The 25,000-nt window shown below is 41.8% G+C and overlaps 1 protein-coding gene across 1 annotated transcript; it reads left to right on the top strand.

Annotated features, from left to right (window-relative positions):
* Window positions 1-16,702: 16,702 nt before the first annotated feature.
* Window positions 16,703-24,977, top strand: LOC115263025 (CCR4-NOT transcription complex subunit 1; the record flags this gene model as incomplete). The annotated part of the gene is given in 10 exon segments (XM_062850505.1): window positions 16,703-16,890; window positions 17,055-17,339; window positions 17,818-17,998; window positions 18,068-22,377; window positions 22,441-22,578; window positions 22,698-23,327; window positions 23,399-23,752; window positions 23,822-24,379; window positions 24,453-24,694; window positions 24,767-24,977. Coding segments are annotated over 7 exon segments (6,177 nt in total), but the record flags the coding sequence as incomplete, so codon positions are not given.
* Between the last annotated feature and the right edge of the window lie 23 nt (window positions 24,978-25,000).

Below are 25,000 nucleotides of genomic sequence, written 5' to 3' on the forward strand. Positions count from 1 at the left end.
CACCCAGCAGCGGACCCAGACCATGTACGCGCGTCTATCGATCCGAAATTGTTATTGTTTTGGAAGAAGGGGGACGAGGCACCGAGAGAAAAAAATATCTCCTTTTGCGCTTTGGATTCAATCCTATAGACCGCTAAATTTATGAAACTGCCAATTTTTGCGCTATTTTTGGCTAATTTTTTTTTATAACTTTAAATAATCATTACACAATGTATTGAAAATACTTGAAAATATAACATATACAAATGGTTCATTGATATGTAATACAAAAGATTTAAACGGTTAAATCTATTTCTCAAAATTGGCTTCTCTAGCGGTGTTGGTATAATTCGATATTTTGAATCTGAACTCCAAACTGGGCTGAACTCCAAATTTTATTGAATTTTGCTGCCCGGGAACCAAAACTTGAAATTGATTTAAGGTATCAAAAAATCTATACTGCCGTGAATCGCATATCAGTCCCAATGGCGTCTCGTGACTAGCAGACTGACCTGTTCTACAGATTACTATTTTACTAAATGAAAACACATTAGAGTTATTTGATACTATGCTTGCTAGTTTTTTTTTTTAGTTTTAGTATTGTGTTTTTTAACATAAGCTGAGTTTTATCTTCTTGTTTGTTAACCATTTTCTGAAAAATATCTTCTACATTTTCATCACACATAATGAAGCGATTCACATTCAGATGCGCCTTAGAGCGACTTCCGATGTTTGCTATTTCACATGGACTTTTAGAAAAATCCATTTTCGGTGGAAGTCATTTTCTAACGTTCTTGACACACCGACGATACTTGTTTTTTTTTTTCAATCCGCAAATGTTCGCAAATGTTCGAAATTTCCACCTCCATAAATTGTTTTAGCTCGTATCATGGCCTCGAAGTTAAAATTTGGAAACCGTTGCCAACTGCCAACGAGCTAGAGCACATTCGGCACCCCCAGCTCCATCCGCGCTGGATGTAGGTAATGCATAACAAGCGCGCACGACATTGGGTGTGCCAAAATATGCTCTAGCTGCGCAAGTTGTTCTCAGCCTACGTAGAACGACAAACCGAGAAGCCACAGTCCAAGCTTTCATTCATTTCTGGTTTTGCTACACACATGTAAACTTTCCACTGAAGAAGCTCTTTGCGTTTAGCTGTGTGCCTCTGGTATCCATCGCTTTTTTCTCTAAAGAGTATACCGAGCAGCATGCTAACAATCATTTACACACATTTGAGAACCTGATCGGTAAGCATAGCTGGCAAAGTATTTAAATACTGTGCAATCAATGTTCGTTATTCCATTTTTTTTAGATATTGTTAAATAATCCTTTAATTCCCAACAACGATACATTTTTAGCACTCTAAAACTGTAAATTTTCAACATGATTTTAAAGACTTTAGTCGAATGCGCTTAGCGTGCGTGTACGCGTGAGAAGCAGGCGGGAAGTGAAAAATGGAAAGAAACGTTGACAACGCTGCTGCTGGTTCTAGACGAGTAGGGAACGTATGAGCGACAGAGTAAAGTGAAATGAATTCGAATGAACACTACCATTCGGAGGCAAAAAAGTGAGAAAACTGTTGGTTTGGGAACAGCATCCATCGTTCGCATGAATCGGGGAACCGGTGGCATGTAGTTTCGAAGAGTCGAGCAAGAGAGAGCTGCGCAAGGCTGGCTCTCGCATGCTCTTGTTATATGGTTTCTGCCGGTGGATGGCTTGGAGTCGGCTTTCGTTCTTCATATACCGGGAACGATGTTTGCGCCTTGTGTGCAAGCTGTTATGGGGTATGTGCGGTGAGAGTTTTGAATTTAGTTTATTCTTTTGGTATACCTACTTAAAGATTATTTTACGAGTTTTATTCTCAGCCTATACCCGTTCCAAGAACAGGTCGAACATGTGGACGAGGCGCCTCTGTCCCTGTCTTTGCTGGATTTCCTATGTAAATGGGACAGATATGCGATTCACGGCAGTATAAATCTAAAACAAATTGTGGTGGGTGGCAACCGTCTTTATTGACAATTCAACAACTTCCGTATTTTCATAAATGCTCGGCTTACTATGTTGCTACTAAACTACATCTTTTTCCTTTATAATAAAATATGATTTAAATCAGTGACCTTTATTTTTTAATTGCTGGTATAACACATCGTCACTGAAAAGCGTTACACCGATGGCGTTGGTGTTCCTAATAAATTACCTAGGTAGATCCAATCGCACCCTTCGATCTAAACCTCCTATATCTCGGTTGGTAGAGTATCGTTTATTCATCTTTCTTTTTCCATCGACACGCAAATAAATCTTCAGATATTGGTGAACTGTTTCCCATCAAGCAATGGATCTGTAAAGAAACAAGGTAATAGGAAGCAATCAGTGAAGTACTAGATTGAAAGTAGTGAGCTGGATTTTTGTATGGTGAGATGATCAGTTCTCCATTTCTGCAATGAAATGGTGCAAACAGCGTGGGTTATATGATTTCTTGACTAATTTGATGCTGCTTGAGCAAAAGTCTGGATAACCGTGTTGTTGAAGTTGCAAGAAATAAATAATACAACAACACAGTTACCCAAACTTTTGCTCAAATAGCATCAAATTAGTCAAGAAATCATATAACCCACGCTGTTTGCACCATTTCATTGCAGAAATGGAGAACTGATCATCTCACCATACAAAAATCCAGCTCACTACTTTCAATCTAGTACTTCACTGATTGCTTCCTATTGAGCATACCTTATCCGGACTATCTTGACGTCTCGATCAGCTTTCTTCATAAACATCATCCAGAATGGTTATCAGTGTATGTTTGCAACTCCTTCAAATTCATGACGCGTTACACTGTTCTAGGTTTTCATCATCAATCTGTCATACTCACAAAGATGTTCTGTTTGTTTGATTGCTTTACGATTTTTCCTTCCTAACAGTGTTGGTAAAATCGGTAAAATCACACTCAAAGCAGACTCATGAATTGCTCCTGCGTGAGCAAAATCGCGCGCGATTCTAAATCATTTTCTCACGCGCGAGATTTTCATGCAAAATCTCGCTTTCACGAGTCAAGCGCCGAAATCTCGTTCGCTTGTAAAACGAATCCAAATCCATTTAAACGACATTCAATGTTATTGTACGCTAGATTTGCTTTTGTTCTATCATATAATCCGTAAAACTTTGATGTAAATAATAAGAACACTAAGAAATAAAGCAATGAGTGAAATCGCGAGTCAACTCATGCATGATTTTTTCGGCGGTGAGTTTGGCGAGTCAAGAATCGCGCGTGAAACAACTCAACCGGGAGATTTGAGAATTTGAGTTTTTACCAACACTGCTTCCTAAGAAATCCAGATAATTGTAGTTTGTTGTCCGCTTCAGTCGTTGTCATAGAAAACTGGCTCAAAATATCCTTCCGGAGGATATCTGCTTTTAGGTATCTAGCTCCGTTCCCTCGTTTCCCCTCTTCCTCTCTCAGATAGCTGAAAACTGTGTAAAAAAGAATTATTCTGCCTTTGCTAGACCAATGCATTGTTTGTGTGTTATCCGATAAGGACTTGAATTTTACCTTCTACGAGTCAACACGTTGATAACGAGTTGCTCGTTAAGGATTTTGATACTTCTTTTGTGCCTTCGCGTTGGTCCGGGCGTTGCTAGCGCATTTTCCGTTAAGGCGATAAGATAAATTTTGTTCATATTTACCTATCACCGAACTACAAGCAGTTTACAGCTCCCGAAATATATCGGCCAGAGTATCGAGGTCCTATCCCGGACAGTCCGTGTAACCTGCATCCGTACTCCACTCCGTTGGATTCTCTTCTCATTGGACCTTCTCATTGAGTATACGCGGATCTATATGGTTAATAGACTTTGCTTCTGCTCTTCCAGTATTCCTTACGCCGCCCTGAAGTCCTTGTTAATGGCCGCAAAGAAGCAGCTCAATTCATTGGTGTCATTACCGGCAACTCCTTATTTTTTAAACTTCAACTCCAGCCGCCCGAAGCAATACGTTACGGTAAGCACATCGATACTGCCAACAATTTCCGTCTTCGTTATGATTATCGTTTTTTATGAATCCCATCCTCATCAGTGCTTGAAATTGAGTGAATATGAATGGTACGATCAGTCATCAGCGCCAACCATCACTACGAACGAACACGCACAGGGAGCAAAGAGAAACCGAACCAACTGCGCACCTCATCGGTCGGTTGGCTGGTGAAGCACACTGACTAGATACCATTATTTCTCGCTTGCTGCGGTGAGGCTGAAGATGCGTAAATGATTCAGTGGATTTATTTTTTTTTGCTCAAAACTTGCAAAAACAATCAATTTGTCCATAAGAGAATGATGGACGTGACTATTAAAATCGATTTAATTCGAGTTTATGTCATTTGCACTGTTATAACGAGATAAAAATCAAGCATATTCATTGCCGTATACACCGGCGAAGAGAGAGATTCAGAGAGCCGCACGGCGCTGAATTGTCGTTCCTCACTCTCACGCATAATTTTTATTGCTCCCGCTCCCACTTGCATCAGAAGCTATTAGCCAATGAAGGCATATTGCTACCGCTTTGGGTTAAAAAGCGCCGGTCAAAGAAGAGCAAATTTTGATTCGTCTGGGGTAAAACACTTCAATTTTCAAGCGCTGATCCTCATACGCCATTTGTAATGGATGGCAACCGTCTTTATTGACAACTCAACAACTTCTGTATTTTCATAAATGCTTGGCTTACTATGTTGCTACTCAACTACCACACAAATCATAGTTCTTCTTCTTCTTTGTGGCTTTTAATTTTCACTGGAACATGGCCTGCTTTATCTTCAACTGTTATTTGAGCTCTTCCACAGTTATTAATTGATGGGCCTTCTTTGCCTGCCATTGCATGGATTTGTACATTGTGAGGCAAGGACAATGATATAGGTACACTATGTCCAGAAAAGTCTAGAAAAGTCCCCAACCAGAACGGAATCGAACCCGCGTTGTATCCGGTTGTCTCCGAATCGGCGATCCATAGCCTTAACCACTAGGCTAACTGAAGAACCCAAAAAAATAAACTAGTGTGCTCTTTCTTTTAAAATTAAAAAATCAATGAAATTTTCAACATTGAAAAAGGCTATTTACATATTTTTTACATAATTCACATTTCCATGTACTTTTCAAACAAGGTATATGAATTTATTTGCTCGATATTACAGTAACCCTCGAGCACTCACGTCTTCGGCCATCTTTGTTGACACCCCGCTCATGCTATGTACCTCAAGCACAGACAAACAGACATACTACTCAAATCACAATCATCGCACGATTTAACGGTCATTTTGAAAATATAGTGCAGTTCGGACTGTGCTCGCATGTGTCATGATGGCGCTTCTGTGCATACGTCACCTCTCAATTTCAGAGAGAAATGGACGCGACGCCAGTCAATGTTTACATAAAATGACTCAATCATGAATCTTCATTCATGTTTTATGAATGGATGACGCTACGGGGGAGTCGTCACCTGCTAAATTGTTACATCGAGCCGAGGGAAACAACACCTACGAACGAATGCTTCGGACTGTGTATTATAGAGGGTGCTAGGGTGCTAGTGAGATGCCAAACGATGTTTTTGAAACAATTTTCTTCAAAGTAATATGTCTGTTTGTCTGTGCCTCAAGTTTGATTATTTCTTGGCGCGTGTACTTAGTAAGGGGTTTGTTTAGGGGTTATACACTACCCATTATAAGCATAGACTCACAAAAAGTGTTGAAATAATATTGCATCACATTGCACAGTGGGAAAAATCGACCCAAAAACGGATCTTTTAACGCCGCTGGTTTCGGTACGTGAAGTTGACCATTTTTGACGTAAAAAATTACGAGAAATCGATTGGTGCTAATTTCATTCACCGCACGGTACGGGAAGTGGTCCATTTTGCCCCATTTTGCCCTTTTTTCATACAAAAAGAGAATCAAGATGTACTTTCAATCAACTAACACGACTGTGGATCACTGGAAATAGCTGCAGGTGTAATTAGAGGTTATTAGAAATCATGAACATATTTGAAAGATCCTTTTAAATGCTTATATTGCCACTGCTAAAATTGTGAATTTTACATGATTATGAATGGATTTTTAATGTTACTGATTTGAATTTCTTTTTTGTTTGCATAAGCAAAAAGCGCTAGATCTGTTATCACCAGAGTCATCTTCAGTAGTTGTCCAATTTGCCCTATTTTGCCCTATTATCATAGAAAAATGAGATTTAAAATGTATTTATAAGAAACAGATACTGTAATATGGAACGTTGAAATTAGTTTTAGTTACAATTGGAAGCTAACAGCTATCGTATGCATAAATGAAAGATATTTTCCCTATTTTGCCCTACATGCTCCTGAAACTGCTGAATGATAACATTTTTTCTATTGTTTTGTAATGTCACTGGTTGCAGTACATGAAGTCCTAGATCATTTTTTATATATACAAATACAGTTTATCGATATGGTTTAGAATCATTCACGGGAGGGTACAAATAGCTGTCCATTTTACCCCAATTTGCCTTGAGTTGTTGTCGCCTCATGAATGAATTGATTTCCCCCATTTGCTTATGTCCGAATTGATGAACTTTTGTTACTGAAACCAATGTAATCGAAAGGACAGTTAAAACATATGACTTTGGTGGGGAATACAGGGTATAATAAGCATTAACCCTAATCTTAATTTGTGGCAAATATGCACACCACTGATTAAATGAGGCATCTTAAATATATATATAATATATATATATATATATTATTTATATATATATATATTATATATATATATTTATATATATATATATATATATATATATATATATATATATATATGCTTTGAGACGCCCTATTTAATCAGTTTAGCGCACATTTGGCACATTTTAGAAAATTCTTATTATGCCCTTAATTCCCCATCAAAAGCTGAAATTATAGAAAAAGTCATATACAGGGTGTTAGGTTACTGAGTGCAAACTTTTTAAAGGGTGATAGAGGACCATAAATGGTGAAAAAAATTGTTCTACGCATATGGTCAAATCTCAACCGTTACGTAGTGATTGGACTTCCCATGTTTTTGACTCTTATTGCCGTAACTGGCAATAACTTGAAAATGGTCAAACTTATCGAAGTTTCTTGACCCTTATTCGAAAGATTATTGAATTTTCTATCAAATGGCGTCTTTGAATCGATTGATTTAGTTAAATAACTAAGTTTTCTAGAGCAAAATAGCTAAAAATTGTGCATTTTTATTTATTTTTGTCAATTATCTTTGAAACATGCGTAATGAATTAGAATTCTTACTTACGCAAAGTTGTGGCCCCTGTTACACTCTACAATTCGTTCTTTGACACCAAACTTCTAGCTCTTATCGTTTTCTTGCAATTTTGATTTAAATGTGTGGCACAATGCGCAAAAAAGTGCTTTCCATGACAGTTGCAAATTTATGATCTGAAATGCGATGTTAAAATCGAAATTGCAACAAAATGATAAGAGATAGAAGTTTGATGTCAAAGAACGAATTGTAGAGTGGAACAGGGGCCACAACTTTGCCTAAGAAAGAATTTTAAATTATTACGCATTTTTCAAAGATAATTGACAAAAATAAATTAAAACACACTACTTTTGAGCTATTTGCTTTAGAAAACTTAGTTATTTAACTAAACCAACCGATTCAAAGATGCGATTTGATAGAAAATTCAATAATCTTTCGAATAAGGGTCAAAAAACTTCGATAAGTTTAACCATTTTCATGTTATAGCCAGTTAAGGCAATAAGAGTCAAAAACATGGGAAGTTCAATAACTACGTAACGGTTGAGATTTGACCATATGCGTAGAACAATTTTTTCCTCCATTTATGGTCCTCTAACACCCTTTAAAAAGTTTGCACTCAGGAACCTAACACCCTGTATATGTTGATAACATTGGTTTCAGTACCAATGCTAATAAGGGAAATTAATTTATTCATTACTTGTCAAAAAATCAGGGCAAATTAATTTATTCATTACATATTGATTACATGACAAAAATCAGGGCAAAATGGGGTGAAATGGACAGCTAATTATACCAATCCGAGAATGATCGTAGTATTTTTCGATAAACCGCATTTGTATCTATCAAAAATGATCCAGGGCTTCATGTTTTGCATCCAGCGACATTACAAAACCATACAAAATATGTTATTATCAGGCAGTTTTAGGGGCATGTAGGGTAAAATGGGAAAATATCTTCCATATATGCGCATGATAATTGTTAGCTTCCAATTGCACCTAAAACTAATTTCAACGTTCCATAGCAGTATTTGTTTTTCATAAATACATTTTGAATCTCATTTTTTCATGAAAATAGGACAAAATGGGGCAAGTTGGACAACTACTGAAGATGATTCTGATGAAAAAAGATCCAGTGCTTTTTGTTTATGCCAAGCAAATCAACTTCATGTCAGTAACATTAAAAATCCATTCATAATTAGGAACAATTGTGAATGTTCGACAGTTGTTGGGGCATATGGGGCAAAATAAGCATTTAAAAGACTCTTCTATTTATTCTTATGATTCTTGTTAACTTCCAATTAGGCCTGAACAAATCTCATTTTCTTCTTTTGTCACTTTGCTTGTTGGCTCGTCAAGGGGGGGGATAATAAATAATAAATGTATTTGGTGAAAAAAATACCCAAACAATTAGGCAAAATTGTAAAACTCATCGGTTTTGTTAAGAAATTTTCTCGACAACTCTAATTTCAGTTAAAATTTTTTGAATTTTTTGATAATTTATTTGTTTCCCCCCTCAAAATGCCGAATTCCGACCAAAATTTTCCGAGGGGGGGGTGACATTAGAGAAAATCGAAATTTGTGTCAGCCTTACACCTGCAGCTATTTCAATGATCTACAGTCGTTAGTTGTTTGAAAGTACATTTTGATTCTCTTTTTGTATGAAAAAAGGCAAAATGGGGCAAAATGGACCACTTCCCGTGCCGTGCGGTGAATGAAATTAGCACCAATCGATTTCTCGTATTTTTTTACGTCAGAAATGGTCAACTTCACGTACCGAAACCAGCGGCGTTCTTCTTCTTCTTCTTGGCGTAACGTCCTCACTGGGACAAAGCCTGCTTCTCAGCTTAGTGTTCTATGAGCACTTCCACAGTTTTTAACTGAGAGCTTCCTCTGCCAATGACCATTTTGCATGCGTATATCGTGTGGCAGGCACGAAGATACTCTATGCCCAAGGAAGTCAAGGAAATTTCCTTTACGAAAAGATCCTGGACCGACCGGGAATCGAACCTGTCACCCTCAGCATGGCAGCGGCGTTAAAAGATCCGTTTTTTGGGGTCGATTTTTCCCACTGTGCATTGACTCACCTCGGTATCTTCAAAACCTGAGGACTTACAAAGGTGCCGTCTCCAGCAAAGTTCTCGCGTTACATTTGAGAAGCGCCTACCCAGAACGTAAACATTGAGAAAATAAGATGCAAACATTTTCCATCACATTTCCTATTCGTATTTCACGGTTTGATGTTTTTACAATATGCTTTCCGTTTCAATGACACAAGAATACACTTTTCCAATTTTAGTTCCAATAAATTTTTACTTAAAATGTTCTTCAATTGTCTCAAAAGCAATCAAAATATCATCAATGTAAACAACAACTTTTTCTTCATCTATAAGAGGCTTTAAAATATTATTAATGAATCTTTGAAACACAGCAGGTGCATTACATAGGCCTAAAGGAACTCTTAAATACTCATATTGTCCATTAGGAGTAACAAAAGATGTATATTTGGTACACTCAGAAGCAATTTTAATTTGATGGAAACATGATTTTAAATCTAGAAAAGAATATATATTTTTTGCATTTTAGTTTATTAAAAATGTCTTCTATCAACGGCAATGGGCAATTGTCACGATACGTGTTCTTATTTAATTTTCGATAGTCTACGCATAATCTTATATCATCATATTTCTTTGGTATAACTACAATAGGCACTGTCCATAAACTACGTAGACTTTTTTTGGCCATCTCAGAACCCCCCCCCCCCTCCCCCTCGTAGACTTTTGTTCATACAAAATTTTCGAATTTTGTATGGAGCGTAGACTTTGGCCAGAACCCCCACCCCCACCCCCCCCCCCCCCCCCCCCCCCCCCCCCCCCCCCCCCCCCCCCCCCCCCCCCCCCCCCCCCCCCCCTAAGAGTCTACGTGGTTTCTGGACAGGCCCATAGGACTCGCAAATGGCGAATCACTTTCTTTAATTATCCCTAACTTAAGCAATTCGTCAAGTTTGTTATTACTTTAATTTTATCGTTCTGAGAAAGTCTTCTCGGCTTAAAATGAAATGGTGCAGCAGTTTTCAATACAATTATCATTTCGTAATTTACTTCAGGATAAATCAGTCGTTGAAAATTAAAATAATAGTCTTTAAAATATGATTCAAACTTGCCAAATGATGCTTACCAATATTACCCACATTTTTAACAGTATTCAAATTACAGATAATATTGTTTACCTTTATATCACCTCTGGGCAGGGCCGGATTTACAAATTTGGGGGCCCGGGGCCACAGTGTTATGGGGGCCCTCTTTTTAGAGGATATTTTTTTTCATTGTAGAAAAATCCAGAAAAATATGAAAAATTCTTCCAAAAAATAGGGTTGTTATTGAAGAAATTAGCCCGTTACAAATATTTATTTCACTTTTTGTCCCACCACTCCTTGGCTGGTCGAGGGGGGGGGGGGGATAAAAATAATAAAGCATTTAATCTGAAACATATTTAAAACTCATCGGATTTGTTTAAGAATTTTTAGCAAAACCCGATATTTTGATAAACATTTTTTATCTGCCCCCTTAATATGCCAAATTCTGCCAAAATATTTTGAAGGGGGGGGGGGGGGGGGGGACAAAAAGTCAAAATAAAATTTGTATCCGCCTTAGGCCGATACAAATATTTATTTCACTTTTTGTCCCACCACTGTTTGGCTGGTCGATGGGGGGATAAAAATAATAAAGTATTTAATGTGAACAATATTTATAACTCATCGGATTTGTTGAAGAATTTTTGGCAGGACCCGATATTTGATAAATAATGTTTCTAACTGCCCCCTCAAAATGCAATATACTGCCAAACATTTTCGAAGGGGAGGGCGGACAAAAAGTCAAAATTAAATTTGTATCCGCTTTAATCTAGCTTAATAAGCGTAACTAGAAAAAAGGCATCCACTATAAACTAAGCATAACAGAGATCCAGATATGAAAATCTAGTCTAAAGACGGTTATAAAAGGCCCATATAGACGGTTATAGGGCCCATATAGCCGAGGCGGTAAACGCACGGGTATTCAGCATGATCATGCGGAGGGTGACGGGTTCGATTCCCGGTCGGTTCAGGATCTTTTCGTAAAGGAAATTTCCTTGACTTCCTTGGGCATAGAGTATCTTCGTGCCTGATACACGATATACACATGCAAAATGGTCATTGGCAGAGGAAGCTCTCAGTTAATAACTGTGGAAGTGCTCATAGAACACTAAGCTGAGAAGCAGGCTTTGTCCCAGTGAGAACGTTACTCCAAGAAGAGGAGAGGAGGACGGTTATTAAAGAAATTTTATCAAGTAAATAACGCTTTATCCAAGAGTGTTCATAGTATTAGATTGCATTGATCAAGTCGAATCCATGAGAAAGTCCTTCAATAAATTTAAAATAGATTTTATAGGAGACATTTTCGATAAATTTCAGATAAAATTTATAGCACTATCTTTGGGGCCATTATTGCAAAACCTTCATATAGAATTTCTTCCGGAATCATTGATTTAATCTATAGAGTTGCAGACAGATGACCAGGTTTCTTTTTTTTTGTGGAAATCAAGCATAAACATTCCTAACGCGACTTCGAGAGGAGTTTTTGGTGAACGCGCAGAATAATTGTTAGGAACTTTTTGTAAAACTTCAAGAGGCAAAAAATCAATAGTGGTATATTTAGCGAAAATTCTACTAAAAGTTGCTGAAGAAATTTGATCGGAAATCCATAATAAGTTCGTGATGGAATTTCTGTTTTACTTTGAATAGGATCTTTCAATAATATCTACTGCAGTTTTCATAAGGAACCTATGGATTTGTTAAGACTTCGCCTTAAATTACACATTCAAGCCAGGAAGAAAAAATCGTCATGGATTTAATCATATTGAAGAAATTCGGATCAGATCTCCACCTAAATCCGGCCTAAAATTCGTGCTTGTTCCTTCAAAAAAATATTTCAACAATTCTGGGGTCCGATTTGCATAATTTATAAATTTAGTAAGCGAAATCAAACTCTACAATTCTAAAAACTTTTCTTTATTCTGATAGAAACACTTGCAAATCTTCTGAGAACTATGTAGGAAATTTTTAAAAATAACACCAATAATTTTCAACAGAAATAAACACGAATTTTCAGCAGAAACTTTTCGACTCTCTATTCCACAGCATTTAAGATTTCATCCAGAATTCAGGTGAAGCTTTCCTCATGTATTTTCGTTAAAATAACTTGTGCAATTCACAAGAGCGATCAATTCAAACCTTAAATATCTTAACAACTTTCTGGAAAAGTTTGAAATTTTAATAAAAGGCAGATTTCTGCTTCTTTGTGTTTTGAAGCACAATATTTCACATACATCTTGGGAGTAGAAGAACTTTTTTTTACTTTTTGAAGTAACATTTTGTGGGGGCCCCTGAAATGGGGGGGCCCGGGGCCATGGCCCCCCTGGCCCCTCTGGCCCCCCCTTAAATCCGGCCCTGCCTCTGGGTGTATCATTCTTAAATTCTTTTTGAATTACGCGAATATTGCTCTCTTCAATTATTGTTTTCATTCCAGGGTCATGAATCACGTCTCTTCCAATTATAGCATCATTGGAAAATATATCCGAATCAGGAACCACCAAAAAATTAATTCTGCAAAACAAATTTTGATTTTTTCCATAGTAACTAAACTACCCACAATCTTTAGTCCAGTTCCTCCGATACCCTTGAAAGATCTTTTACTATTATACGGAACAATTTTTGCACGTTTTGCCAAACCAAGACGTATCAAACAAACTGGACTTCCTGTATCAAATAAGGCTTTCAATTGAATTTTAAACTCAGTTAACTCAATGGGCCTTTTCATTTGACGTCTTAAATCAGCTGATTGTTCGGGCGTTTGACAGTTCTTCTATGAAGATGACACGTTCTTGTTAGAAGCTGTTGTTCAAGCTTTGTAAACAAATGCATGCACGGATCTGTCACATGAAAAGGCCTATATCTACCAGTCCGTCAAAGTCTACAGGCTTATTCTTCATGTTTTGGTACTGGACTACAGCAAGCCTTGCACTGTAATAAATTTTGTTGTGGAAACTACCGATTCCATAGTAAAATTACTAACCGTACCTATGATTCTCAACCGACAACAAAATCTGTTAAGGTAACTTAAATATGCTTGAAATTACAATGCATTGTAGTAAATTCAACTAAAAGCATAGTCGTCTCAACAACAAAACATTGTTAATTTTTCCAGGACACGCATTTTACAACACAGTATGGTTAAAAATACAATGCTCATTTGTTAAATTAAGATTATTTTTGGTAATGTTAACTGCACTGCTAGTTAAGTTGACAGTGTTTTAGTGGAATTAACTGGAAATTGTTGTCGGTTGAGAATCATAGGTACGGTTAGTAATTTTACTATGGAATCGGTAGTTTCTACAACAAAATTTATTTCAGTGTGGTAATGTTCCGTTTGCACAGTCCCTTCTGTCACCAGTAATCCTCTTGAATGGTGGCCGGTGGCACGTTTCTCCTTTATGGTAATTTTTCGGTTTGAAACAGTTTGCAGCGATGTGTCCAGCTGAATTACAATTGAAGCAAACAGGACCGCTTGGAAAAGTTTTTCTGGGTAGCCGAATGCAGGGCTGGTAGCAAGTCACTTTTTAGTGACTTAGTCACTTTTTTTTGGGTTGGTCACTAAAAACTCTCTTTTTTCAAGGTCAGGTCACTAAAGTCACTATTTTCACCTAAAAAGTCACTTTTTTCAACTTTTTTGGGAAATTGATAAAATACGGATTGAAAAATATTCAAAAATGTTAAACCATCAAATGATGCCACATTAAAAAAGTCAAATTTTCCCTATACAAACCGTTCCATCCAAAAAAAAAATCGCTTCGCAACTACTTTTATGTCTTTCTTTAGGATCCATGGGAGACATTGAAAGAAAATTGGCTACTACATGCTCCTATCCTGCAATTTCAATCAAGTTGTCGGCGATGATTGAAATATTCCAACATAAAATTACCATACCGTCTTACCCCTCTGGTTCGACACGTTTTAATACGACACTTTTTAATTCGTACCCCGCTTATACGACACATGTCGAATTAAAAAGTGTTCAAATGTCACAGCGATGTACACTGTAAATGCAAAACAGTTTGATATTGCGCTCATACTCGCACCCGAAGCCACTCCTCTTGCAGCCGCAAATTTCGGAAGCTCTGAGTTGGTGCTATTCAACACCCGAACCGCCTGGAGACCAACCGGAATGAACTGAGGATGGCAACAATCGTAGAAAGAACGAGCTTCTCATTTGCGCCACCGCAATATTTGATGAAATTATGTTTCATAACAAATCCGAAAATCAAAACAAAAACAAAAACAGAGTTGCCAAATTTCAATGAGCATGGTGGTGTAGGGTGACCAGTTTGTCGAATTAAAAGTTTACCCCGGTTATACGACAACAGTCGGTGTCGTATTAGCGGGGTAATACGGTATTAGCCATTAAATACCTCTGAGGAAACATTTGTTCGTCATGACCGCCTTTCTCGGTAGATCAATCATTGCAGAATCTAAATCTGGTATTAGATTTCTTAGTGAAGCGTGTTTTTACGAATTGGAATCTATTTTGTAAACTGGAACAGCCATCTTCATGCACAGATAAACGCCCAAAAGTAAGCAATGCCCTTGTAATTTCATAGTGTTGAACCTGTGTTTTAAAATTGTTTATTTAAATGTTTACAACACCTCAAATAATGAGAGTGATCCATTCACGGCCTTGAATAATCTGTAAAGACCATGACAGCGCTTTGCGGACCTCTAAATTCCTTCGCGGACATTATTACATTACGGTTATTACGGACCTTCACAGACCTGCCCAAGCACTGGTTGTTTTGTGGACTGGACACAAAGGCTTATATTCCATGGAGATCTTGTAAGATCTGTAGCATGTATACAGTTCAATATAATACTCCATTTTCTTGTTAGAAGAGGGTCATTGGTCTGGGGCGTATAGAATAGTCATTCGTATAATACTAGTTTTGCTTGTAGATCCGGCACCTACATTTCATGGAGTTTTGGGACGACCTAGATCATATGTAGAACTAAAAGTAGTAAAACTGTTATAGAAATCTTCAAAACATATTCCTTGAAAACAACATCAATGGAATCCAATCACTGTACGTGTGTATAGAAACAACTTTTATATATATTGGAAGACTGAGTTCCATAGAGTTTGGAGAGTTTTATAAACTAACGCAAACATATTTTGTATGGGGCCGCACCATGATGCGTCGGTGAGAGTGCAGGCCTAATAGTAAGTCGCTATTTAGTGGCTTGGTCAATATTTTAAGTCCCCGAATAAAATTAACAACTTCTCCCAGAATGCTTGTAACTACATATTATGAAAATTTAACCAGAAACTATGAGACAATTCAAATAAATTAGTAAATATGGGACATTTTGAAGAAATTAAGAGTTCTATTACATTTTCATAGGCTATTAAAAAAAACCGTTATTTTCTTCTTGTAATTCTTCTGAAAATTTCCATGGGGGTACGTAGAGAAATATTTCAAGTATTACATCAAAATTACTTAATTACTTTCTGTTATTCATTTTATTTTATTTTGAGAGAATTTTTCCTAAAATATTCAAGATATCACATTTGAAAAATTCTTATTCAAATTCATTCGCACATATTTAAGCATTTGTCTATCTAAGATTCCATCAAGGTGAAATTCATGACAGAAAACATCCAACAAGTTTTCCAAGAGTTTCATCATTTATTTATTTTTTCTTCGCAGAATTTTCATGCCATGCTCATCTAGTTCTGCACAATGTATTCTCTAAAATTGTAAATACATGCAGCTTTGTACAATTTTACGAATGGAAGATGAAAGTTTTTCTTGAACATTTTCATTATGTGGTACTCCAGGGTTTTCTGAATTAAATTCGTTCTACAATGTTTCCTCACTAAGCATATTTTTGTGCCAAAAGCCACTATTTAGCCACTTTTTTGCCATCTGAAAGTCACTATTTGGTCACTATTTCAGAGATTTTGGTCACTAAAATAACTATTTTGCCCATCAGTTCCTGCTACCAGCCCTGCGAATGGTTTGGAATGCTTTCAAGAGACTTGAAGTTGACGATGAGAACGATTCTGATTGGGAATGGTCCCGCTCTAGTGTCAAAATTGCCGTACCGCGATGAATTTGGTTCATCAGTGGATAAGTCCATACTGTATTTTTTACTGTGCCATCAATGTATGTTTACATGGTTTTCTTCTTTTTGTGAATATCCATTGATGATTGATAGCTGGTGCTACCGAGCTCATTATGTTTTGGAAAAAAAGCAAAAAAATCTCACTGACGCAACTGTCAAAACTCACTGGAGCACGTTCATTGGTGTTGGTGAATTGCATGCACAGCAGACAAGCCTCTCTCTCGGCTCATCATCTGCACTAACCCGACGACGGTCGACTCGCGATTCATTCGGCCATGTTTGATCGGAAGTAAAGGAGAAGCAAGCGATCCTCTTCACAGACTGCCACGGTCCGGTCGTGTTTGCTGGCCAAAAAGCGAGAAAAACCCGTCCTTGACCGTGCACCATGGAAGATCCTTTGCCGACGAACGTTTAGTGACTATTGGTGATATTGGAAAAGTGCGAATTTGTGCGGAAAAACGGTTTAGAGAATCCAGTGTACTAATTTTTCTTTTTCGTTTCTTTTTTTTCCTCGCACCGATTTTTTTCCGGTTGAACGCGATTGATTCCCGTTCGTTTTGCCTGCGATCTGGTGCTGCCCATCATCGGATTCCTGGGTGCAGTTTGTGAAAGATTTTGGATTAGAAGCTGATCGTCATTTGCTGCGCTGCCTGTTTTCTGCGGTTGATTTTTCCTGCTCGCCTGGAAGATCCGGAGACGCTACAACCCCGGGACATTCCAGGAGCAACAGCACCAGTAGCAGCAACAGTAACAACAACTACTACAGTAGCGGACCCTTGTCACTGCAGGCCCGATTGCTGTCGACGGAACTGGTCGGACTGCTGACCAAGCCGCAGCTGGTCGGGAACGTTTGCTTTGCCGTGGACAATCCGCTACCGCAACAAAGGGTAAGAAACTTTGCGTGTTTCTTCTATAATCTATCTTTTCGGTTTGTTAGGAAAATTTTCACGTTCATGTATGTGAGTGGTGTACCTACTCTCCACTGTTGTTCTTGTTTTTCTTTATGCTCTCTCCGAGTTGCACCTAACCTCAACGTTTGTGCAAGTGTTGAATAGGGTTACCAAGCCAAATTGCTTTCCAATCCTTTCTCTCCCACGATTCTCATCAACAACTTTTTCTATGTAAAAAAATACATTTCCGATAAAAATTTCTGCACATTACCGTTTTTTTTTTCAAAAATTTATTTCCTAAAGATTATGGCTTTTAGAACTTCTTATATGGGCAATTCTTATGGGTGATTTATGAACAGCCCCTTTGTCTAATGGATGACTATAGAATGAAATTAGCGGCGAGAAAACTCCTTCATAGGGTACATATTGCCAATCAGGCAGTTAATTAATTATCGTTTTTTCTTCCCTTATCCAGACTTTAACCCCATCGGTCAATCTCGTGACCCAAATCGTCAGAACCCTCAACTGTTCACCGATTCAGCAAGCCGCACTTGCCCTTGCGCTGCTTCATTCGTCGCATCCGGACATCGTCCGAAGTGCCGAGGAAAACGCTCGCATCTGCATTGCTGAACTTATTCAATCTTACATCGACTTAGGTAAGGCAAACTGTTCTATGAACTGCCATGTGTACAGGTTCAAAGTTCAAATGCATCGTCTTCTTCCAGACTCAACTCAACCAACCCAGGAAGGAAGTCTCAACGACGTTTCTCCGGAACTTCTGCAGCACATTCTATCGCTGATTTCCCACGACAAGCACCGAGAGTTTGGCCTATCGGATTCCACCTACGGAAAGTTTGTACAGCAGCTGTGCCGGGACTTCCCACGAGAACGGGTTCCGTTGATCCTTGCTCCGCTGCTGTACCGCGAAAACACGGAACTTTCGGCCGAGGTAGTCAAAGCTAACTCGCAGTCGCTGCTCCGCTCGTCGATCATGGATACCGCTTGGGGTAGTTTGGTGATGGAGATCGGTTACGGATTCACCGGCTCGGTGGAGGATTGCAAGAATCATCTGCTGAAGGTCGGTGGCCGGGAGATCTCCGCGCAGGATGTTGCCAAGATCATTTCATCGATGTGTCTGACGCATGCGTCGCTATCGGAGAGTAGTATCAATCTGCCGACTCCTAGCAGTTTTTGGCCGCAGGGAAGCGATCCCGGAGGGAAGGGGAAGGATGGGCAGAATGGCGGATCCAGTTCGGAGAACAACAGCTGGAAGCCGGAAATATTCGTGCAAGCGATGAAAGAGGTCGTACCCAATTTGAACTGGAAGGATGTCTGCCTGGCGTTTGATCACGCGGATTTTCTGATCAAGGATCGGCCGGGATTGGCGTTGCTTTTGTCCATCGTCAAGATGGGTATGCAATCCAGCGGTCTGGGGCAGAATTTCCCCGTGGAATGCGTCTATCAGCGGTGGACAAATGTGGAAGGCCAATTGTCTTTGATCACGATGATTTTGAAGAGTCCCGATCTGTACTCGTTTGCGGATCATATCTACACGAGTGTATCGGTTGACCTTCTGAAGACCCCACCGGAGACGGATAACAAGGAAGTGGCGTCGTGGTTGTCGCTCCATTTGGTGGACGTCCTGCTGTACATAGCCGACAACGGATTCTACGCTCAGGCTTTGGAGATCTTCAAGATTCCGATCCAACTGTGCCCGGATATCCTCTTCATGGCGTTGCTGCAGATTAATCCACCGGTGACCGTGTCCCGTCAGGATCTGTTTACTACGTTGATCCCAATCTTCCTCGGCAATCACCCGAACTCTGGAACTATTCTTCATCATGCGTGGAACAACACCAGCTTCAATCCCTCGCTGAGGCATATCATCCTGCACTCCATGAGCGAATGGTACCTCCGGGGAGAAAACGACCAGTCACGTCTATCGCGAATTCTGGATGTGGCCCAGGATCTGAAAGCGCTGTCCAACCTTTTGAACGTGCGCACGTTCACATTCATCATCGATTTGGCATGTCTGGCATCCCGTCGGGAGTATCTCAAGCTGGAGAAATGGCTCGCGGACAAGATCCGGGAACATGGCGAGCCGTTCGTGAAGGCGATCATCAAGTTCCTGCAACGTCGCTTCCCGCAGATTATGATGGGTAAATTCGCCGACGAGCAGATTCCGAAGTCAGCGCAACTTCCCCCGGAGACTCTGAGTACGATTTTGTCCTGCTTGCAGGCGTGCGTCGGAAATGTAAGTCCTGAAGTAGCTGAAATCATCATGAGCATGACCCAATACAATTTACTGTTGACTAGCAAGACGAGAGCTCAGCAAGCTCCACAGCAGCAACAACCTCCACCTCCAGGAGTTGTACGCCCTCATCGTGTTCTGGAAGCCCCGTTCAGCACTTCGGCTCTGGGAGGACAGATCTTTCCGGGACCGTCGGTTGAAACGCTGTCCGGATTGGCTAGCAATATGGCCGGTTTGAATTTGGGAGGACCTGGGAACAGTGCTTTCAGTTTTGGAAATGCTCTTGGGAATCTTGTGTCGACCCCGGCTTCGCCATCCAGGCTGCTGGCCGGTCCATCGAATAGTCCGTTCCCGTTGATGACGATGCCACCGACCGGTGCGGTTGGAAATATCGGTCGCTTGCCACAGACGCCCACGGGAGACAAACTGGCCATGCCAACCGCTGGACAGTCGAGTTTCTCTGAACTTGGAGGCCAAGCCGTTTCGAAGGAAGTCGAAGACGAAGCCAACAGTTACTTCCAACGGATCTACAATCATCCCCCGCACAACAACTTGTCCATCGACGAAGTTCTGGATATGTTGCAGCGCTTCAAGGATTCTCCCATTCGTCGGGAATGCGACGTCTACCAGTGTATGCTGCGAAACCTCTTCGAGGAGTACAAGTTTTTCCCCCAGTACCCGGACAAAGAACTGCAGATCACAGCTCAGTTGTTCGGCGGAATGGTTGAGCGGAACTTGGTAACTACGTATGTTGCTCTCGGGTTGGCGTTACGATGCGTGCTGGATGCCCTCAAGAAACCGGAAGGTTCGAAAATGTACTACTTCGGTATCACTGCCTTGGATCGCTTCAAGAACAAACTGCATCTCTATCCAAAGTATTGCGAGTACGTCCATGGAATTCCCCATTTCGATCAGTTCCCGCCACATTTGATAGAATACATCGAATACGGTGCTCAAGGACAGGAGCCCCCAAATAAGACCCTGGGACCTGGTCCACTACCATCGTCCATCACGCAGCTCCTTCCGGGGCCATCCGGAGTTGGAGGCGGCAATCCGCTGTACCGTACTAATTCTGCCACTGGGACTAGCAATCTTACGTCCGCTGCTCCTGCAGCTGCACCCAAGGTCAACCTCGGGTCCCAGCTCGGGACAACAAGTCAACCTCCGCGGGTCAAATCCATTGCTAATGCTACCAATATCGACACCTTGCTGGTGGCCACCCAAGAAGGCGACGAGAAGATCATCAACCCACCGGACGCCATCCAGGACAAAACGGCCTTCATCTTCAATAATCTCAGTCAGTTGAATCTACAGCAGAAGTGTGAGGAGATCAAGGACATTCTGCAGAAGGACTACTATGTGTGGTTGGCCCAGTATCTGGTCCTCAAGCGAGCGTCAATCGAAGTTAACTTCCACGTCCTGTATTCCAACTTTTTGGATGCCCTGAAGATTCCGGAAGTTAATAAATTGGTCACAAAGGAGACCTTCCGTAACATAAAAGTGTTGCTCCGTTCGGACAAAGCCATTGCCAACTTCTCTGACAGAAGTCTGCTGAAGAATCTGGGACATTGGCTTGGAATGATGACCTTGGGTAGGAACAGACCCATCCTCCACCTGGACATTGATATGAAATCATTACTGGTGGAAGCGTACAACAAGGGCCAGCAGGAATTACTCTTCGTGGTCCCATTCGTTGCCAAGGTTCTGGAATCCTGTTCGAAAAGTAAGGTCTTCAAACCACCTAATCCGTGGACCATGGCTATCATGAACATTCTGGCCGAACTACACCAGGAACCGGAACTGAAGCTCAACCTAAAGTTCGAAATCGAGGTCCTCTGCAAGAACTTGAACATAGACGTGGCAGATTTGAAACCTGCCATCTATCTGAAGGATCCGGAACGTGCTCAGAACATCGAGTATCAACTGTCCCAGCCGAAGCCGGCCAAGGAACTTCAACCGATTCAGGTCATTCAGGTGGCCGAGGAAATGGCCTCCGCCGGTCCATCGGGATCCCCAGCCATTCCGGCCATGGATCCTTCCCTGGCTGTCACCGGTCCTCCAGAACCCCGGTTCCACTACTCCGACATTAACATCTCGAACTTCGCCTGCATCAATCAGCACGTGATGTACTCCCCGAACATTGCCCTCCTGCACACTCATCCCCACCTGAAGCAGATCATCAAGACCGCCCTGGAACGCACGATCACCGACTGGATCACCCCCGTCGTCGAACGCAGCGTCAAGATCGCGTCCAAAACGTGCGAACAAATCATCCGGAAGGACTTCGCTCTCGATCCGGACGAGCTCCGGATGCGAACGGCGTCCCACAATCTGGCTCGCAACCTCGCAGCCGGTTTGGCCATGATCACCGCCCGCGATCAGTTGATGCAGAACATCCAGAACAACATCAAGACGGCGTTCATGACGACGCTGAGTCCGGCGCAAAAGGACGTGGCCGAAGCAGCGGCCAACCAGCTGGCGGCCGACAATATGGAACTGGTTTCCGCATTCATTCAGAAGACGGCAATCGAGAAGGTGGTGCCGGAAATGGACAAACTGCTTGCCACGGACTACGAACTGCGGAAGCTTGCCCGGCAGGAAGGCCGTCGGTATTGCGATGCCAGCGTGTTGACGTACCAAGCGGAACGGATGCCGGAGAGGATCCGGTTGAGTGTTGGTGGCGTGTCGCCCAGTCAGCTGGCGGTGTATGAAGAGTTTGCCCGGAACATTCCCGGATTCCAGCCGATAACCGACCGGGATAATGCGCTGTTTGCACCTAAATTGGTAAATTTGATTGGATTGCGTTTGTGCGTGGTTTTACTGATTATTTCTGTGTCTTCATTTTAGCCGGAAGCGCTGCCTGCGGTTGCTCAATTCCCCACTCCGGCGGCCGTCACTCCGGACGAGATCGGAGTGCTGTACGATGAGTTGGCCAGCAAAATGGAAGTTTTCCTCAGCAGTGCCGTCAATGTGCCTCAGCTGCATGTAAGTATTCTTTCGTACTACTCTAGATTTAAATTGAGTGAAATTTCGTACTTTAGCCCTTGAATTAGAAGTTGGTAGTAGTCAATGTGATATTCTAAATTGCGAATTTTGCACTTTAGGTTCACCTCAACAACATGCACACGCTTCTGGAATGCCTCATCATCGCCCGTCGATCGCGCGACAATCTCACTGCATGTAATCTGCTGAACAAAGCCGTCGAAGGCATCATGGAGGGATTGATGAACATCCCGGATCACATTGACCAGATCAAGCTGTACCGCGACATTCACCTGCGCGTGATGCGTCTGCTGCAGGACCCACGTGCCTTCGGGCCAGTTTGGACCAACAAGGCCATCACTCGGTACATGCTGGAGTGTCGCGAGGAGATCCGCTACAACGTCGAGGCGGTCGATCTGCTGATTTCGTCCGGTTTCGTCAACATGCCTCAGTACGACATGATGCTGACGCAGCTGATGGACAACGGCAACAATTACGTGGCCGTGGTCTTTGCCATGCAGCTGGTGCAGACCTACTTCATCGACGAGCGTCCCAACACGGTGATTACCGATAACGATCTGCTGAATACGATCGAACTGCTGGCCAGACTATCGGCGCATCCCCGGGCCCCGGAAGGATTGGCCCACCTGATGGAAATGCTCCGATCGAATCATGATCCCAATACGTTCCTGGTGGATCGGGCACATGCTGGACCAACGGCGCACATCCACTCGGGTATTATTATAGCTAGGGTGAGTGTTCTTTTTGTGATTTTGACGACGAAACACTGCAACAATTGTACTAATCGAAATTATTCTCACAGGCCACCGACATCGAAGATCCCCCGGGCTTTGCCGAGCGGGCAGAGTATCTACTGAAAGATTGGATTACGATTTTCCACACCCCATCGAACTCGAAGGACATGATCAAAGCGTTCGGAAGCTTTGTCAACAAGATGAACGTGTACGGTATTCTGAAGGGAGACGAACCGCTGACGAGATTCTTCCGCCACGCTACGCAGTGCTGTATCGATCTGACCTATCGCAATATGAACGATCCCAACTGGAAGACGAAGATCTTCCAGTGGATCGATGCGTATGTGCGGCTGATTGCGCTGCTGGTGAAACATTCTGGCGAGGGTGGCAGCACCAGCACCAAGTTGAATTTGCTGAATAAGGTTTGTAGAGATGCCTCTTCATAGTTATCCAAAATTGATGCAGCACTATAACGGTAATTTTCCTTCTAGGTTCTAGGCATCGTAGTTGGCATTCTGATGCACGATCAGGAAGTGCATGGAACCGCTTTCCAGCAGATGGGCTACCACCGTATTTTCATCATGCTGTTCCTGGAGCTTAGCGCTCACGATCCAGTTCTGGAGAATATCAGCCTCAGCGTCATCACTGCCTTCTGTCACACGTATCACATTCTGCGACCATCGTTGGCCCCCGGTTTTTGCTATTCCTGGCTGGAACTGATATCGCATCGGGTCTTCATCGGCCGCATCTTGGCTTCGATTCCACAGCAGAAAGGATGGTCCATGTATTCGCAGCTGCTGATCCATCTGTTCAAGTACCTGGCTCCGTTCCTGCGTAACGCCGAACTTGCCAAGCCGGTACAACACCTTTACAAGGGAACGCTGCGGGTGCTGCTGGTACTGTTGCATGACTTCCCGGAGTTTTTGTGTGACTATCACTTCGGTTTCTGCGACGTGATTCCCCCGAACTGCATCCAAATGAGGAATCTGATCTTGTCTGCGTATCCACGCAATATGCGTCTGCCGGATCCATTTACACCGAATCTGAAGGTAAGATACGTCTGCTACAACTGACCAGAATTCTGTTTAATTGCATCCGCACATTTCTCCCATCCTCACGCAGGTCGACATGCTGACCGACATTGGCGGCTCGCCTCGCATCTTTACCAACTACGCGGCAGCCATCACGCCGAGCAGCTTCAAGAAAGACCTAGACTCCTATCTCAAGGCGCGATCGCCCGTAACGTTCCTCTCGGAACTGCGTAGCAATCTGCAAATCTCGAACGAACCCGGATCCCGGTACAACATCCCGTTGATGAACGCCCTAGTGCTGTACGTTGGTACCCAGGCAATCGCTCACATCAGGTAAGATCCAATGGTCACATTCCAACAGGAACGTTTGACAGCAGCATGCTAATATTCCTCCGTTCCAATCAGGTCGAAAAATCTGGGTCCCACGATGGCAACCATCGTCCACAGTGCCCACATGGACATCTTCCAGAATCTGGCGGTAGATCTGGACAACGAGGGTCGATATCTGTTCCTGAATGCGATTGCCAACCAGCTGCGGTACCCGAACAGCCACACGCACTACTTCAGCTGTGCGATACTGTATCTGTTTGTGGAAGCCAACTCGGAAGCGATTCAGGTGAGTGAAGTTGGGACATTTTC

Source organism: Aedes albopictus, chromosome 2 (genome assembly GCF_035046485.1).
Source record: "Aedes albopictus strain Foshan chromosome 2, AalbF5, whole genome shotgun sequence".
Lineage (NCBI taxonomy): Eukaryota > Metazoa > Arthropoda > Insecta > Diptera > Culicidae > Aedes > Aedes albopictus.